Source organism: Haliotis rufescens, unplaced genomic scaffold (assembly GCF_023055435.1).
Source record: "Haliotis rufescens isolate VD_foot unplaced genomic scaffold, xgHalRufe1.0.p SCAF_12, whole genome shotgun sequence".
Lineage (NCBI taxonomy): Eukaryota > Metazoa > Mollusca > Gastropoda > Lepetellida > Haliotidae > Haliotis > Haliotis rufescens.
In genome coordinates this window covers 40187632-40207547 of record NW_025963802.1, presented here as the reverse complement: position 1 = coordinate 40207547, position 19916 = coordinate 40187632, and the positions used below count along the sequence as shown (strand labels likewise).

The 19916-nt window shown below is 41.3% G+C and overlaps 2 protein-coding genes across 3 annotated transcripts in view; both read right to left on the bottom strand.

Moving 5' to 3' along the window:
• Nucleotides 1-19916, bottom strand: part of LOC125378298 (complement C1q-like protein 4) — a 68109-nt gene that overhangs the window by 24527 nt on the left and 23666 nt on the right. The window lies entirely within an intron of this gene.
• LOC125371670 (aldo-keto reductase family 1 member B1-like) lies at nt 2924-18342 on the bottom strand. Of its 2 annotated transcripts, none has more exons than XM_048393638.1 (10): nt 18157-18342; nt 10509-10676; nt 9594-9710; nt 8697-8774; nt 7967-8089; nt 6332-6444; nt 5715-5796; nt 4672-4755; nt 3213-3295; nt 2924-3042 (listed from the first exon to the last, which is right to left on the bottom strand). In XM_048393638.1, the coding sequence occupies exons 1-10, from the start codon at nt 18220-18222 to the stop codon at nt 3003-3005; spliced, it is 954 nt and encodes a 317-aa protein (XP_048249595.1). In that variant the 5' UTR covers nt 18223-18342; the 3' UTR covers nt 2924-3002. The 2 variants fall into 2 exon arrangements, with proteins under 2 accessions (XP_048249595.1, XP_048249594.1); XM_048393637.1 differs by lacking the exon at nt 18157-18342 and adding an exon at nt 12466-12668.

Sequence of the window (19916 nt, the reverse complement as noted above, 5' to 3'; positions counted from 1 at the left end):
AACGGCATTGTTTTCACACTTGTTCAAAAATGTCATGGAGGAAAACAGTAAAGCAAAATGCACGTGCATGTTATTGCATTCGTAACTCGTGGTAGCGGCTATAAAAAGGCAAGCATAAGCCAATAAATTGTAATTCAATGGTCAACATTTTTCAAGTTCGAAAATGCCGAGACTCAGCGCTGCCGATCGGAACATCGCCATAGAACGTATCCAAAGAGGGGAATCGCAGTCTTCTGTTGCACGCCACTTCAACGTCCACCACAGCACCATTTGCTGCCACTTGCTGCCTTTGTGACCGATACACACAGTTCAATTCCACTGCAGACCGCCCGAGAACCGACCGACCAAGGGTTACGACCCCTGCACAGGATCGCTACATTCGACTGTTCCACCTACGTCATCGCAATGACACAGCTACGGAAACTGCAGGTCGCATCCCTAGAGGAGGATAGCGGACCAGACTGTCAGGATCCATCCTCGCGAGGCTGGAATCCCACCCAGAAGACCAGTTATCGTCCCTGTTTTGCATCAGTTCCGTCGACAGCGACGCTTGCGTTGGTGCCATACCTTACAGCATTGGAATTTGAGAAACTGGAGGCGAGTGTGGTATAGCGATGAATCGCGATTTCTTCTTCACCGGCGAGATGGAAGGCATCGTGTTTATCGTTATCGAAATGAGCGTTTTGCCCCACATTGTGTATGTGAATTCGACAATTTCGTTGGCGGTAGTGTCATGATGTGGAGGTCATATCCTACACCAGGAGATCTGGCTTGGTTGTGGTTCAGGGAAATTTGACACCAAATCGCTACATGAATCAAATTCTTCAACCTCACCTTTTGTTTTTCCTTCATACTTTACACTACTGACATCGCGAATGTTTAATCTAAGAGTACATACTTACACAAACTGCGATGCAGTGTAAAACAATAAAAGCAAAAATAAAAAATGTCATGGGCGACCCTGGGGTCTGAAACGCCACAAATTACTTTCTTGCGACCCAAGGATCATGAGTTATGAGTTCGAATCCAAGATGAACCTTCCTTGTATGTGGTACATTGTAGACATATTTTGCTCAAGTATTATACTTACACGTGTTCAATGACTGACCAAATGTCAGAGCTGTGGTCAGGTTCCCCTGATCATGGGCTTGAAGTCATGAATCGTTATTTTTGTGATTTTTGTTTTACGTGAATTTCACCGAAATTGTAAAAAATGTCCACAGCAAGCTTCACTTTGTGTTTTCTTCCCACAATGGTGCTGACACGTTGAGGTGTTGCTCAAGTACTGATCGACTCTCTTAAATTCTCAATAATGTTTCTCTCTCTGTTGTTGTGGTGCTGGGACTGTAGAACAAGAACACCAAGGTCCCGTATAGTCGTGTGAGCTACAGACCAGCGGTTTCTTCTGTCAAAAGTTTGTTGTTTTGGGGTTTTTTGTTTAACGCCGCACTCAGCAATATTCCAGCTTTATGACGGCGGTCTGTATTAATCTAACGGGATCGGGTGGTTAGGCTCGCTGACTTAGTTGATGCATGTCATTGATCCAGATTGCGTGGATCGATGCTCATGAAATTAATCACTGGATTGTCTGGTCCAGACTTGATTATTTACAGACCGCCGTCATATAGCTGGAATATTGCTGAGTGCGGCGTTAAACAACAAACCAACAAACCAACCAAGACTTGCTGACATAGTTGATGCATGTCATTGTATCCCGATGCTTATGATGTCAATCACTGGAATGTCTGGTCCAGACTCGATTATTTACAGCGGACATTCAGGAATTGCCTAGTTGTATATAATAAGTGAGTGAGTTAAAAGTGAGTGAGTTTTAAGTTAAAAGGCCAAATCGGCAGTATGTCAGCCACATCGGGAATACAAGTTATACATTAATAATTATTATATTTTGACTTGAAAATATATCATCAAAGGAGAATAAAAAAATAGACTACCACAGATGTGTTGTTTTTAAAGTAATGTATAATCATAAAAAGGCGATGGTAGTTAAGAGCCTGTGATGGTAGTATAGAGCCCATGATGGTAGTATAGAGCCTGTGATGGTAGTTCTGAGCCCGCGGTGATAGTATAGAGCCCACGATGGTAGTTTAGAGCCCGCGATGGTAGTTTAGAGCCTGCAATGGTAGTTTAGAGCCCACGATGGTAGTATAGAGCCCGTGATGGTAGATTTGAGCCCGCGATTGTAGTTCAGAGTACGTGATGGTAGTTTAGAGCCTGTACTGTTAGTATAGAGCCTGTTATGGTAGTTTTGACCCCGCGATTGTAGTTCAGAGTCCGTGATGGTAGTTTAGAGCCTGCAATGGTAGTATAGAGCCCGTGATGGTAGTATAGAGCACGTGATGGTAGTATAGAGTCCGCGATGGTAGTATAGGGCCAGTGATGGTAGTATAGAGCCTGTGATAGTGATATAGAGCCCGTGATGGTAGTATAGAGGCTGTGATGGTAGTATAGAGCCTGCGATGGTACATGTAATATAGAACCCGCGACGGTAATATAGAGACCGCGATGGTAGTATAGAGCCCGCGATGGTAATATAGAGTCAGTGATGGTAATATAGAGCCCGCGATGGTAATATATAGTCCACAATGGTAGTATAGAGCCCGCGATGGTAATATAGAGTCCGCGATGGTAATATAGAGCCTGCAATGGTAATATAGAGCCTGCGATGGTAGTATAGAGCCCGCGATTGTAGTATAGAGCCTGTTATGGTCGTTTTGAGCCCGTGATGGTAATATAGAGCCCACGATGGTAGTATAGAGCCCGCGATGGTAGTTTTGAGCCTTTGATGGTAGTATAGATCCCGCGATGGTAGTATAGAGCCCGGGATGGTAGTATAGAGCCCGCGTTGATATAGTCATACTATAAACAGAGTACTGCTGAATGCGGTGTAAAAACAACAAAGTACTGACAGAGTATATTTTATCTGTAAACTATCAATGCGTCGCAAATATTACACTTTGTTCAATGCTGAGTTTCCTTTTCTGTCATGCAGTGTTGAAAGGATGATACTTGTGTTTGGGTACGCTGGAAAATAAAACATTACCTTGCATTATCCCATACACCATATCAAAGCTCAGTTACTGGTGTACCAAATGAATCTATATTTAAAAAGTGCGTGTATGTTGTTTTGATCGCACATAACAATATTACATCTGTGGACAACATTTTCGAACAAAGACTGTCGATGTACTCACAAGAGAAAGGAACACGCCCTAAAGTCCCGGTTGAGATCAGATACAACTTTCATATCCTCTTCAGTCAGTTCAAAGTCAAGAATCTGTGAATAGATAGAAAAGCTGCATCTATGGAAAGCTGTGTATTTTGTAACAGTTCACCAGAAAGTGTCCTTACACGATCTATTCTTTCTCAGCACGCATATTTGACAAGAACGGTGAGTGAGCGAGTCGCGCATAACGCCGCTTTTAACAGTATTCCAGCTAAATCACTGCGTGTCAACTTAATGTGGGAGGAATTCCAGAAACGATGCAGGTCTTAGACGTCTACCACTTCGGTGAAACCAACGAGCACGGGTATGGTGCTTACAAACCTAGAAACATTATCAGGGCGAACCGGGATTCGAACCCACAATTGCAATCATGCGTTTCCGGCGTGCCCAAGGGACGCAACTCTGCACAGCGAATTGCGGCGCCTTAGACGACTGGGCCACCCGTGCCCTCTTTAACAAGAACAGGGCACCGCTGGTAAACAGAGAGGTGGTGAGTGGTCATGTCAATGGATAAACATGAGTGGAACCGTTCCCAACGTTTGCAGGATTGTTGTCACCCAAAACCGTAGAGTGAACGAGGATGCAACTGTGTCTTATATTTTGTACCTGTGAACTGGCTTTAGAGTAAACTACGGTTATTACGAACTTAAAGGGACTGCTAATTTTAGTTCGTCATAACCGTAGTTCGTTATAAGCATATATACAGCATAACTACAGCAAATAGTCAGGACCAAAAAAGTAAGTTCGTTATATCGGTCAGTTCGTTATAAGCGTGTTCGTTATAACTGTAGTTTACTGTATTCGCATTCATCTAGTAATCTAGCACGTGAGGCGGGGTGAAGTGGGGTTAAACGGCGTTCGAGATTATTTGCTCATATAGCGACGTGAATGTAAACGAACAGTTTAAACGCATCACCACTATACCAATGACTCAGTAATCTTGAACTACAGTAAACTATGGTTATAACGACCTCAAAGGGACCACAAATGTTTGTTCGTTATAACCGTAGTTCGTTATAAGCATATATACAGCATATATACAGCAAATGGCCGGGAACCAAAAAAACAGTTCGTTACATCTGCCAGTTCGTTATAAACGGAGTTTACTGTATATGAAGGCAATGTTTGGTTGGTTGGTTGTTTAACGCCGCACTCAGCAATTTTCCAGCTATATGACGGCGGTCTGTAAATAATCGAGTCTGGAACAGACAATCCAGTGATTGACATCATGAGCATCCATCCACGCAATTAGGTTCGACAAGCATCAACCAAGTCAGCGAGCCTGACCACCCGAACCCGTTAGTCGCCTCTTACGACAAGCATAGTCGCCTCTTACGGGAAGCATGGGTTGCTGAGGACCTATTCTACCCCAGATTTTCGTGGTTCGCATTGTCTGGTAAAAGAAAAATAGCGTTACTCTTGAATACCTGTATATTCTCCTTGATCCTAGATGGTGTGACGCTCTTGGGAATGACGGAAAGGTTCCTTTGTACCCCCCAGCGCAATGCCACCTGTGTCGAGGAAGTAGATACGGTCAAACACCGTTGTGTCGAATATTGATATGTCGAACTTTGATGTGTCGAACATACTGTTAAGGCATGTTTGCTGCGTATTCCTGCTTAAATCATCCTTATCGGTTGTGTCGAACATCGGATAATTCGAAGTATTTATGTAGGTCCCTTCAACTTCGACACAACGGGTTTGACTATATCAACCAATAAAGGTGAAGAAACGTGAACTGTAGTGTGGATAAATGGAGTTCATAAATGTTGCTTTTTATGATCTGTTTTACATACTGCACTTCGTAACACTTATGGGAATTTTATTACGTTTCAGGGGCGGTCGGGTAGCCTAGTGGTTAAAGCGTTCGCTCGTCACGCCGAAGACCCGGGTTCGATTCCCGACATGGGTACAATGTGTGAAGCCCATTTCTGGTGTCCCCCGCCGTGATATTGCTGGAATATTGCTAAAAGCGGCGTAAAATCAAACTCACTCACTCACTCACTATTACGTTTCATGTGGTTCGGTGATAATTATGATGGGTTATCACCCATGAATAAAAGCAAGTTTTGGCGACTGAGAAGTAATATGTGCCAAACAGACAAGGCTATCGTTCATCATCCTTCTTCGTTTCAGCATATTTTGACGAAATGAGTGAGTGAGTTGGGTTAAACGCCGCTTTCAACATTATTCCAGTTATATCACGGCGTGTCAGCTTTATGTGGGAAGAAAGCCAAAAGTGATGCAGGTCTCAGACGTTTACCACTTCGGTGAAACCCACGAGCACGGATATGGTGCTGACAAACCTAGAAACATAATCGGGGCGAACCGGGATTCGAACCCACAATCATAGGTTTCTGGCGTTCTGCACAGCGAAGCGCGGCGCCTTAGACGACTGGGCCACCCGTGCCCCCCGTGAAGGCTGGTGCATTATAAGTATGCGAAATGTCGTATCCTTATAAACATTTACCTGTGCTGCCGTTTTACCGTACTTTCTGCCCAGTTCTTGTAGTGTTGGTTCCGTGGCGATAAGTGGTCGATCTTTCATTGACCTGAAGTAAATAGTAACGAGTATCACTTTTTACTAGTATGTCCGCATTATGATGAACTAAGAAAAGTATATTTACCAAAATATTTTCATATAAACCATTGTACATTTAAGTTTAAACTATTACTGACCACTAGCAACATTGAAACCATAAGAAATCTTTCTATGTACATATATCATGCTTTTATACAAAGAAAATCAAGTTTGGAAATTATATGATTGTACCAATTGCTCCTGTAATCATGATTGTACTATAGGCCTGTGGCCTCCTCAGTACGTTGAATGAAGAAATTGAGTCGAATCTAAATAGTGATACTTATCAATGACTACCTTTCCTAATAATTGTCAATTCGTTATGGAATGACAAACATTTTTTTTCGTTTTACCTAATATAAGACCAAACTGTTTTTGTGGAACAAAGTATTTTTTTAGAAAGCATCCGCTTTCAGTTGAATGTCGGTCACGTTAAGGAGGGTCCCACTTTTGGAACGCTGACATGTGGAAATTATTATATATTCTTAACGAACGTGCTGACTTACTGTAAAGCAGGGTTGTCAGCGGACCTAAGAGGTGCGTATGCGGTGACTGTAACTCCGTTCTCCTTGCAGAACGATACTAGTTTGTCATTGGTTAGATACGGAGATACCTCAATCTGGGAATTTATTAAACAACAATCTCATTAAAATCATATCTTGGTTTTCGCTACCGCTAAACAGAGATCTGAGAACTCCCCATTATGGTTCACGTCAGACCGACATTCCGCGATTTTTGACCGACCAATTGAATGACTGACAAGAAGTCGACATTAGCCAATCAGAAGGCCGCTTTATCGTGCTTTACGGCACTTAGTTCAAACTGGCGACGAAGCTTCGAAACATATTTTGACAAATTTTCGATTAAAAATTCGAAACCCGAACAAAAGAACATTCGTTCGGAATACCACGTACCAAGGTTTTCGAGGTTGCATGATTAGAAATCACATTCCAACTGTCACTTTCATAATCTGGTTAGCGACGCTCTGATTGGTCGGATGAAAGATCGTTCTGACGTGACCCCTAATGGGATGTCCTCAGATCTTTGTTTAGCGGTAGCGAGAACTAAGATCTGATTTTAATGAGATAGATAAAACAACAACATTTGTAGGATAAATCATATCGTCAAAACATCTGTGTTCCTCCATCACTCGGGGCGGTCGGGTAGCCTAGTGGTTAAAGCGTTCGCTCGTCACGCCGAAGACCCGGGTTTGATTCCCGACATGGGTACAATTTGTGAAGCCCATTTCTAGTGTCCCCCGCCGTGATATTTCTGGAATATTGCTAAAAGCGGCGTAAAACCATTCTCACTCACTCACTCACTCCTCCATCACTCGTTAACACATACAACCGAATTTCGGTAAAGTCTCTGTTTTAACCAACGATCAAAACACGGCCTTGTTCCAACTGGAGAGTGAGTGAGTGAGTGAGTTAAAATTTAACGTTGCGTCGGCATTATTTCAGCCATATAGCGATCCAGCTGTAGAAGGTCACCTTCTTGGTGTACTGGACAGAGCGGAAGGTCAATGGTTTGATCCCCGCCACGTTATGACAAAATACGTTGAAAATTGGTTCTTGTTGTTACCCTGCCTTCCGCATGTCATTATAACTAACGTGAGTAAGTGTGAATGAGGTGGGTTTAACGCCGCTTTTAACAGTATTCCAGTTATATCACGGCGTGTCAGCTTAATGTGGGAGGAAAGCCCGAAGGGATGCAGGTCTCAGACGTTTACCACTTCGGTGAAACCAACAAGCACGGGTATGGTGCTGACAAACCTAGAAACCTAATAGGGGCGAACCGGGATTCGAACCCATAATCATAGGTTTCTGGCGTGCCCAAGGGAGGCAACTCTGCACAGCGAATCGCGGCGCCTTAGACGACTTGGCCCAACGTGCCCCTTTATAACCAACGAAACTGACCATAGATATTTAAGACATTTGAACTAAATTTGTGTCAGCATCGGACAAAACATACATGCCAATATTTACCTTCTTATATAATGGTTGTAATGATATGTGAAGAAATTGAGGTGTCACCATCGGCGGCAACATACAACATGCATGCAAAATTTCAGCTCATTGATCTGGCAGGTTTCAGAGAAGTTGACAAAGGCATGTTATCTAAAACATAAACATATTTACCTGATTTGTTACGGGTTTCAGCTTAAGCCCGTCCGTTTTCAGTAATCGTTCCATTTGTTCCAAGTTAAAGTTAGACACGCCGATGTATTTAACCAGTCCTTTGTCAACCAAGGACTCCATTGCCTGTTGCCAGACAAACAACTGTGTTTTATTAAAAGATATTTCATATATAGGAGAACTCAAGATCTTAGCTTCAAAATAATTATGCACATAGATTCTACTTGTCTTGTTTTTATATACGCATTTGACTTTGAAAGTTTTCTTTTAAAGAAAAATCAAACCTTATACAGTAAACCATACAATATGTTCGTGATATCTGTAGTCCCTGACTCGTAAATTGTCATCCGCCATTTTGGATTCTCCAGCTATTCGTAAACTATATTTATGGATACGTATATATGTGGCAAAACGATTTCTTTTGAACAACCTGGTATTATTGTTACAGAAGAACTTTGTCACTCTGAGAAAGAGCTATTGTAGCGCTAGAATGCAACTGCTAAAGAGTTTGAGCTATAGCTCTTAATTCGTGTTTCAGAATTCGTTTCCCATGTGAATTCTGTTGATAATGTTGAGTAAAACAATTGGGAATTTGAAAAGACGCGTTTATGTTCTTAGTACATTTAAACGTGTTCGTAATAAGACTGTTCAACCATATGTACATGCAGTCGATTGATGACAAATTCATAAATGTTAATTAATGATAAGAAAATGAGCAGTGGAGATGCCCGACCTTCCACGTGTCCACGTAGTCTACGTCAGACATGAGAAGGTTGCCGGCTGCGTCTCTTGGACAGATTTCATTGGACTCCTGTTTAAACAAAGTGAAGTTTTTGCTGTATACATCAATGTGAAAGAGTTTTCCAAAGTTGAGAAAAGTAATATTTCCATTTCAGTGAACATAACACTTGATATCTCAGTGCAGGGAACATAGCACTTTATGATTCACAGCAGTGAACTTAACACTTGATAACTATTGTCATACATGAATTACCTCCCCGCAAATTGTCTCCCCTTATCGTAAATGTCTAGCCCGTACACAACTGTTGACTTCCTTTTTACGTTACTTCCACATTGACAGGGCAAAATGATGACAGATGGCCATTTATTGAGTATTTTTTCGCTTTTTGCCGTTTGTAATTCTCTTGAAAATGCTTCGTTATAAACTGTAAACTTTTCATTTAACTCATCAATCGAGACTGTTTGTTTCGCAAAGCGCCATGACGGAGAATTTCAGTGACCCTAAAATATATTAGTTTCTCTTGTTTATATTTTTTAAGATATTGAAAACACGGAACTACTTATTAAGTCGCAGTTACAAGGGGTGGTGAACCGTCCCTGCATGTGAGTTAGTGAGAATTTACGTTTCAAGGTTTTACATTTGTAATGAAATAATATAACCTTCCGGTAGACAACTACACAAAAAGTATGATAAATAAAACATTCCATTTGTATCGTGAAATAATAGGTTTCATTGACTGATGGGGGGGGGGGGGGATATCTCATTCCTCACTCGATGTGTCAGAAGGACAAATTCACTGAAGTTCGTATTCCCGAGGAATTTTAAAGTAATCGTTCAGAACTGAATGTCCGGGTTGGCCGAGTGTATGCTCGGCTATTGGACACGTACCTTGAAGGCAAACGGAGCATGCATCAGGTACAGGTCGACGTAGGACACGTCCAGCTTGTCCAGGGAATCACGCACGGCTGCCTCTACACGTCCAGGCTCGTGGTGAGTACACCATAGCTAGAGAGGGAAACGAATAGGTTGAATGCAAAATAAATTAGATGTGTTTTGTTTGTTTGTTTGTTCGTTTGTTAGTGCGTTTGTTTTTGTGTTTGTTTGTTTATTTATTTCTTTTTTTGCTGTTTGAAGCCGCATTCGGAATATGTGACTGAAGCCTGTTGATTGTCGAGTCATTATTCTTGCCATTATTGGCAACGACGGGCTACCTTAACACTCATGTCACCGAGCCTGATCACCCGATCCATTAAGTCGCCTCTTACGACAAGCATCAGTCGCTTGAGAGCAATTCCAACTGGAATCCCCACGTATGTTCAGGTTTAATCTAAAATCTTGAGTTTGATAACGTCATTTGGCGTCGTAACAACGTAGAATATGAAGGTGCTTATTTAATCCAGTTCAAAATTTAGCCCCAGGAATTACTTCCATGGTCTTCTGAAACTGAACTAGTTTACACTTTTAATGTATTGTGGGGGGCACGGGTGGCCCAGTCGTCTAAGGCGCCGTGATTCGCTGAAAAGAGTTGCGTCCCTTGGGCACGCCAGAAACCTATGATTGTGGTTTCGAAACCCGTTTCGCCCTGATTATGTTTCTAGGTGTGTCAGCACCATACCCGTGCTCGTGGGTTTCACTGAAGCAGTAAATGTCTGAGACCTGCATCACTTTGGGCTTTCCTCCCATATTAAGCTGACACGCCGTGATAAAACTGGAATCATGTTTAAGGCAGCGTTAAACCCAAATCACTCACTCACTCATGTCAGTGATCAAACATTTTAGTTTCAAAATCATTTACTTTCTTACTTTGGTGGTAATAAATAGGTCTTCTCTTGTAACTGTACCGTCGTCGACCTTCGCCTTGATCCCAAGACCTACTTCCGCCTCGTTGCCATAGCACCACGCACAATCAATATGGCGGTACCCACTTTCAATAGCAACCTTGACGGCTTCAGTCACCTTGCCTTTCTCGGACTGAAAAACGTAAGCGTCAAGATGATTAATTTATTGATATGATTGAACCACAGTTATATTTAATGAAAGGTGGTCACGACCGTGTTTCAATAATAATTTAGTGGCATGTCTTCCTCAAAAGGCAAGCTTCCATTTTCCCTGGAGATATTTGCCTGACATCCTATCGTCAAGTAGGCGGATATGCCAGGTAACCAAATGGAAGTTGCTTGGCTTGGATAACGTGGGAGTCCAAGAAAGTTGTGATTAAAGCAGTGTATAAAATTCCCGAAAAAAATGGGGAAAATTACCAGACCAGATAAAATGTTGACAGTCGAGAATTTTCTAGACAAACGAACACAAGTAACAAAAGGGTAAACAGAAGAATTGTACCGTTTAATGTTGTCAACTTAGAAACTTCAACTCATTGAAAATGTTGTAACTCATCTTCCAAGTCTGATTTATCCATAACTGAAAACTAATCGATAATTACAGAACAGCCGATAATCCAGCGATATAGAACACGTGCCCATTGCTAGGGCGTCACCAGGCAACATTAAACAAAGCTCCATACACACAGTAGGCATCGCTCTTTTAAGGAATACTAGTACATGCACTGTCATTAACAATACAAACCTAAAACATTAATATCAATAAACGAGACAATGACTGAATAAGTTGTTTAACGTTTACAGTTACTTCACCTCTTACCCGGAATTAAAACTCAAATGCTTTAGGTATCCTAACCATACAGTGAGTGAGTTTTGTTCTTGGACCATCACGGCGGGGTACACCAGAAATGGTTTTCACACATTGTACGCATGTAACGAATCGAACCCGGGCTTACGGCTTGACGAGCGAATGCTTTAACCACCAGCTGTCATCTCGATTCTCACACAGTTATAATGTTACACACACGTCACTTATTAGAAGACTGGACCCATAGGCGACAGACAGAGTGCCCTTTTACCCGTTAAAGGGAAGATGGGAGCACACAGGACTATAGACTAGCATGTTGTCTTTGACATCTTTTATTACACAATACATTGAAAAAAAATTAAAAATATAATTTTCCTGATGCTGATGTCATATGGAGCAGGCTTGAACTGGTTAGACATGCTTTTATATACATCTAGATTGTTTTTGTTTTCATAAATTAAAATATTCCAGTCATGGTGCAGGATTAACAGGACTAATCAAGACCGACAAATGCCGCAAATGAGGATTATGAAATTAATATCCCGTTTTACTTATATATAAAGGACGTGACCCAGCGTGACACTGAATGAGAATGTTGGGGTCAGTATCTAGAACATTATTACGCCGTTCTATTTACCACACCAGTACATCCCAGTCTGAACATACAATATACACGACTGACAGCAGCGCTGATCGTTTTCAGGATGCGCACCTATGCCTTTTTAAGCATACGTCATTGGAAGTATTACGGTTATCGGGTTTTATTGGTTATATTGGGAGTATGACTTTTAACAGTATAAGTACGGTATTACGGTACGGTTTCTTCAGCAAAAATAACGACTACAATATTTGAAAATTTCTTTGTGAACGTATATTTTTCCCCCTTCTTATTCCTCTCGTAATGATTACAATATAGTAACACAACACTTGTTCGAGGAGACCGCCACGTACACACACGCACGCGCGCTCACATATACACACGCACACGCACACGCACACGCACACGCGCACGCGCCCCAAGTCTAAATCCGCCCCAACTTTCGAGAAGACACGCGAGTCTTACACAAACGCACAAATACACACACAGACACTACACACACACATATAGCTGTACCTTCCACGTGCCGAGGCCTATGCTGGGCATACATCCGCCGTTGTAGAAAGAGACGAAGGGGAGTGAACCTGACATCTCGACTCAGAGACGAATAACGATCGCTGTTACCTTCAACTGTCTTCTCAGTCCATTAACAGTCTGATCGGATGCAGTTTCACGAATCACCTTATCACGTGACGTCCTGCGTAAAACACACATCCGTGTTCTACCTGTGATGTACTCTAAAGCATTTGGCCGCCGGTTTCAGACTGGGGTCCAGGCAATGTCATATTGGATGTAGATAATGCAAATACTACACGTAGCACGATCCGGAAACCAGTCAATTGTAAATCACGTGGTGTTCGTTGTGAAGGTGACCTGATCTGAGCTAGACTTTGTGAGGCTTCTACACTTATTATTATCAGTTAAAAGTTTATGCCACTACGGCGGTCACTTCAGGCAATCCATTTACAATTTACTGAGACTGCGGGGTAGTCTAGCGGTTAAGTCTTTCGCTGCTCACGCTAGACATACTGGGTTCGATTTCCCCACATAAGTACAATGTTTGAGGCCGATTTCTGTAGTCTCTCTACATGATAAGTCCGGCACAATGAGAAACTTGGCGTAAAAACTTAACATGTTCACCGTCACATGCAACGAAACTTTCAGAGGGATTGTAACAGAAACAAGTGTTTCACCCCACCACGCCTAGTCATAATACGATGTACGTTCGCAAATGCTGGTCTAAGGGAGGTAACTCCTACGGCCCTTATTATGTCGCGAAACAAGGTTCAGCGTTGCAGTGTATGTGCGTGCGTGCGTGATTGCGTGTGTGCGTGAGGGCGTGTGTGTATGTGTGTGAGAGTGGGTTTGGGAGCGCGCGGGTGTGTGCGTGGCTGCTTGTACTAGTCTGGCCTTATGCCAGTTTTATATATTGTGCTAGCACACTGAGGTACCATGCCGCAGTTTAACATGAATACCCCACTCAGACACAGTATACTGACTCCGATCCGACTAGTCCTTGTTGTAGCCCCTTAAAGCCGAGCGCCAGGCACTTTAGTCAGATCTGACAACAAGCATGACGCACTGATGACATAATCTGTCCCTCAATCTCCAAGGGCAGAAACATGTGTAAACGAAACGGACTTCACGTGAAATTTACTCATGTGATTGTTTTTTGCATAGGAGTGAAAATTCTCACGTGAGCAAAAATATGTACCATGTCTGTTTACATGTGGTCTTACGTATATGATGGTTTGACACGTTCGTATTCACACCGTCACAATATCTAGAATTAGCCTTGGGGAATCAGCACGGGATCGGGCACCACCTTCAAAGAAACCAAACAAAGTGTCTTCGGTCAGCTCCTATTTTGGGGTTTTCTCGACAATCTCTTTATATTTAATATAAGAAATATTGTTACACATAAAGTACAAAGTCATGTAGAACATTAATTTTACATTTTTCACAAAAGAAGCAGTTATCACAATATTGTGTGATATTAAACAATGATTATATATAAGAGTGTACATTTCATGATAAACAAACGTACCGTGAGCTAAGTGATAAAACAACCAATTACAAATAACAATATTAAAGTCAGTCAACAAAGATACCTATGAACAAAGCTTACATAATCTTATGTGACATTTATTTTCAGCCACTCCTAATTATGATTACGCCTTGCGAAATGGCACTACAAAAAGGTATATCTCATTTACGTACAAACATAGTTAAACCCAATATCGGTATCAAATGTACGCAGATTTAAATATAAATAACAACATGCGTTGGCTGTAACATCTAAGCATATATCATTCATTTATTTATGCAGGTATATGTTATACTTGAAGGCAATATCTATAGTTTATCTAAACTACCGCAGCAAACAAACTACATCTGATAGCATCCACATACACCGAGTTAACGGGCCCATTTACCAATGTCCATTCTCATTACTGAATGGTATAATATATGGATATATGTACATTTTATGCATTGCTCTTTATGCAGACATGTTTGCTGAAGCTGTGTTACAAATGCATTATGCTCAGACCTATGTAAGTACAAGAGAGTTACCTATTTTATTTGTACATCGCTAACAGATGAACTAAATGATTACATGAATATTATTACTGACTTTAGTTCTGGCGTAGTTGTGCTATTAGCATACATATGTGGGATATAAATAATCATATATTAGCTTTAGAAATTAACGTTTTCTGCCAGGTTAGTTCCATCAAATAACTCTTATAAGCAATTATTTAAAGCAGTCTGGATTCTGTTTATGAACAAGTAATACATGCAATGTATGGTTCATCATAGAATCCTTACATTAAAAGATAATGTACATACCTCGTGTGATATATAAAGTCTTAACAAAGTGAAGTAGTTCGTCTGCATTTACACGACGTTTCCACGACACCCGAGTGTTAACACCTCTATTTCCGACCCGGAACATGTTTGATATTCAATATATGCTATACCGTGGAGTTAATACTTAAAGATAGTTTGGTCTAAACCCAACGCACGTACATTTGACAGATAAGTCCGTTAAAGAGATAAAACCCACTTAATATATTTGCCCTTATACATGGTCAATAACATAAGATTAAATACTTTTACAGCTGATAATATTGCTCCATATACGGTAAAAATTATAAAACAATTACATATTTCGAGAAATAGTTAAGTGAACATGACTTACCGTCATAGAAAACAAACAAAGTGTCTATGGCCAGCTCCTTTATTTGGGATTTCTCGACAGTGAGGTACCCCGGGGCTAGTCAGTATATATACTCTAGATACCTTGAATGGTCACGAATTTACTGCATGTTCAACTTGATAAAAAAAATTGAGTTTGTGCGCCAAGAATAGGGATTAAGGCTTTCCTAAGAAGTTTGACCAAGTGATATCCACATAAGTTGAATAATAATTGATGAGTAGTCCGAAAATATTGATATGAGTTGGACGTATCAGCAAACGTGTGGCAAGCGGTCATTGCGATAGAGGCTGAGACACGTGCAGATAGATAATACTGACCATGCTCAAAGGATGTCATACAATTTTCTAGATAGCTGCGCTCTTCACATGGGAGAATGACTAAATGCAGCGCTTTACGTTTACCTAAATTAAACCTAATAAAAAATATTACCACAGTCAACTTTTATATAAATATTGAGGAAAAAATGACAAATTTTACAACTATGACAATACCCCTGGGCGTTGTGGAGCTTTTGATTGAGAACGTACAAAATATGACAATCAATAAAAAAAAAAACACAATATCAATCATGAAATATGAATACACTAGCTGAAACAAAGGATACATGATGCATTGCTCAAATATTGCTGCTCACAAACTAAAATGATTGCACTGAGGTAGGTGGTTCAAGAATCGTATACAAATTATTATGGTCAAGTAGGAGGTAGGCGCTGAAAGGTTGCTTGAAGATCTTTTGGAGTTGACGAGCATTGAAGTACGAAATCCTAATGGTATTGGGAATAGTGATGGAGGTTTTAGTAAGCTGGTTAGTTACAGTGAAGCCTGGCCAGTCAACAGAGAGGGTGAGGAGGAAGTAACTAGCACTGTGGAGGTTTTCCACAGTTGAGGGTGATTGAATATCCCAGTAAGAAGGACAGAGTGTCAGAGATAAGACTGGGATTGCCACACATTCAGAACCTGATGTGAGTTCAAGAACTAGACCATTCCTGAGACCTGAACGCTGTTGATAGAGAAGAAGAAGAAGGATGGAAGCAATAGCAAATATTATAAGTCCTTGGAGAATAGAAACAAGGTAGTCAGCAAGATCAGTAAGGACACAGCTAGCTGTACCTGAACTGGGTGGAGTGTCATCATTATAATTAAGGGCAGGAGGTAACACAGCTTTAACAGGGCCAACGCAGATTACAAGCGTAAGCGCTGCTGAGATTTTGCGGATTTTGAAGAACATCCAACTAACCAGTTTAATGGCGACACCTGAGACAGCAGCAGCTGTGACAGCAATAACAGCACAAGTGTCAAGCCAGGAAGTTTGAATGGGAATTTGGCCATCTATGAGATGTTCTGCAATTGTTTTGAAAATAGTTTCATCTTACTTTGCACTTTCTGCATTGAGCTTCAAACTAAGATGAGCTTTCTTGTTGTTAGCCAAAATAGTTGAATATTCGTGTGAATATATGCTAAAAGTTGGAATGATTAAGTTGACATTTGTCTTCAAATTAGTATCTCCTGGAATGGTAAAGGACAGATGAATCAACTTAATGCTGAAGCAGAGCAATGTTGACAGGATACAGATGGGTGAAGTTATGTAACGGAAATCACAGAGCGTTTTAACTGCGATTTTGTCATTTTCCAGAGGACAGGAAACGATTAAAGAGCTATATGAAAAGGACAGTGCAGAATATTTTCATCCCCATTGCATGATGCTAAAGTGTTAATATCCAAGTTAACATAATGTTGAGTTTCAGGAGAAAGTGCAAGATAATCAGGCATATCCAAAAGTTGAGTTGTATGAGGAGATGTAATGTTGATGGGAAGAGGCGGGGAGATAATTTTATACAACTGGAGGTAGTGAATGAAAGAGGAAATTGGAAACTTTAAGAAATATAAACGGGGGATTTTGCACGAGCAAATATGAATTTGGCATTGGAGTAGCAGAAGGCAGATGTTGTTTGCAAAAGTCTAAAGCTATGATATTTTTAGAGAGACTGAGTGAGTTGGGTTTAACGCCGCTTTTAAAAGTTTTCCAGTTATATCATGGCATGTCAGCTTAATGTGTGAGGAAAGCCCGGAGTGATGCAGGTCTCAGACGTTTACCACTTTGTGAAACCCACGAACATGGGTATGGTGCTGGCAAACCTAGAAACATAATCGGGGTGAACCGTGATTCGAACCCACAATCAAAGGTTTTTGGCCTGCCCAAGGGACGCAATTCTGCACAGCTAATCGCAGCGCCGTAGAGGACTGGGCCACCCGTGCCCCCTTTTGAGAGAGAAGGGTACTAAGATGATGAATTGTTTGTTGCAAGATTTGTGGAGGTATAAGAAGGGGGGATAATTTATTCTGGGCGAGATCAAGAATACCAAATTTAAAGTCCTCCTGGTGTTCAACAACATATGCTTTCTGTATCTGATCTATCAAGAGAGAAGTTGATGTAACAAATGTGGATTGAATGGATTTAACATTTTGCTCCATAGCACAGGCCGTAAAACGGATGGCATCATGATTTGCTTTCACATCTTTGATAGCATTTTTGAATCTGGTATCAACTAGCGTCATAAAGGAGGACAAATGTTCTGAGTGCTGTTGTAGAGTATGTGCAACAGTCATATCCTGTTTGGTGAAAACATTTTTGTGTTGGGCCAGAATATTGACATCATTTGTTGTGGCTGTTCCAAACAATGTTTTTGATAAGGAACCAACAAAACTTAGGACTGCCCCCTTTGTACGAGTTGATGATGGAGTTTTAGATTCGGGAATTAATTGCATTAGTTGTTGTCGCGTTTCATTTAGTTGTGAAACAATTTTTTTAATAACATTCACTTGTTCGAGGAAATCGACGCGCACACGCACGCACGCCCCTCCACACACGCGCGCACGCGCCCCAAAACTTAATCCACCCCAATGTTCGAGAAGACACACAATACAAGTCTCTCTCTTTCACACACACACACACACATACACGCACGCACGCACGCACACGTCTGTACCTTCCACGTGCCTAGGCCTATGCTGGGCATACATCCGCCGTTGTAGAAAGGGAGTGAACCTGACATCTCGACTCAGAGACGAATAACGATCGCTGTTACCTTCAGCTGTCTTCTCAGTCCATTAACAGTCTGATCGGATGCAGTTTCACGAACCACCTTATCACGTGACGTCCTGCGTACAACACACATCCGTGTCCTACCTGTGATGTACTCTAAAGCATTTGGCCGCGGGTTTCAGACTGGGCTCCAGGCAATGTCATATTGGATGTAGATAATGCAAATACCACGCATATCATGATCCGGAAACCAGTCAATTGAAAATCACGTGGTGTTCGTTGTCAAGATGACCTGATCTGAGCTAGACTTTGTGAGGCTTCTACACTTATTATTATCAGTTAAAAGTTTATGCCACTACGGCGGTCACTTCAGGCAATCCATTTACAATTTACTGAGTCTGCGGGGTAGTCTAGCGGTTAAGTCTTTCGCTGCTCACGCTAGAAAAATTGGGCTCGATTTCCCCACATAAGTACAATGTTTGAGGCCGATTTCTGTAGTCTCTCTACATGATAAGTCCGGCACAATGAGAAACTTGGCGTAAAAACTTAACATGTTCACCGTCACATGCAACGCAACTTTATCAGTTAAACGTTTATAACACTGCGATGGTCACTTCAGGCAACCCATTTACAATTTACTGAGACTGCGGGGTAGTCTAGCGGTTAAGTCTTGCGCTGCTCACGCTAGACATACTGGGTTCGATTTCCCCACATAAGTACAATGTTTGAGGCCGATTTCTGTAGTCTATCTACATGATATGTCTGGCATTTTGCGAAACTTGGCGTAAAACTTAACATGTTCACCGTCACATGCAAAGCAACTTTCAGAGGGATTGTAACAGAAACAAGTATTTCACCCTACCACGTCTTGTCATAATACGATGTACGTTCGCAAATGCTGGTCTAAGGGAGGTAACTCCTACGGCCCTAATTATGTCGTGAAACAAGGTTCGGCGTCGTGAGTGTGCGTGCGTGCTTGATTGTGTGTGTGCGAGAGGGCGTGCGTGTGTGTGTATGTGTGTGAGAGTGGGTTTTGGAGCGCGCTTGTGTGTGTGTGGCTGCTTTTACTAGTCTGGACTTTGGATTTTTATAGTGCTAGCCCACTGAGACACCATGCTGCAGTTTAACATGAATATCACACTCAGACACTGTATACTGACCCCGAGCCGACCAGTCCTTGTTTAAGCCCCTTACAGCACTTTTATCGGATCTGACAACAAACACGACGCACTGCTGACATAGTCTTCCCCTCAATCTCCAAGGACAGACACATGTGTAAAAGGAACGGACTTCACATGAAATTTACTCATGTGAATGTTTTTACGTAGGAGTGAAAATACTGGGGTCAGAAGTTTTTGATGCCTTAATTATATTTTTTCATAAACTGTCCACATGGCCCGCCCCAAATGTATATATAAACGTTACCAGCGATATTTCTAGGATAAAATATGACCAACACAATTTGAAGCAGCAATAATAATTGTATTGTAGAAATTCATCATTCAGAACAGTAAAATGCGAATTTACTAATTCAACAACAAATTATATTAACATATTGTATAAAAGCTGTCAATCTGCGCTGAAATAAGTGTATATCTATGGAATTTTACTAAGCCGCCTACTCATTTTCATACGTTCGAAAGTCGTCTGTTTTATGTTGACACGGAATATCCCTTTTCTATATTTAGACATGACCTTGAACTT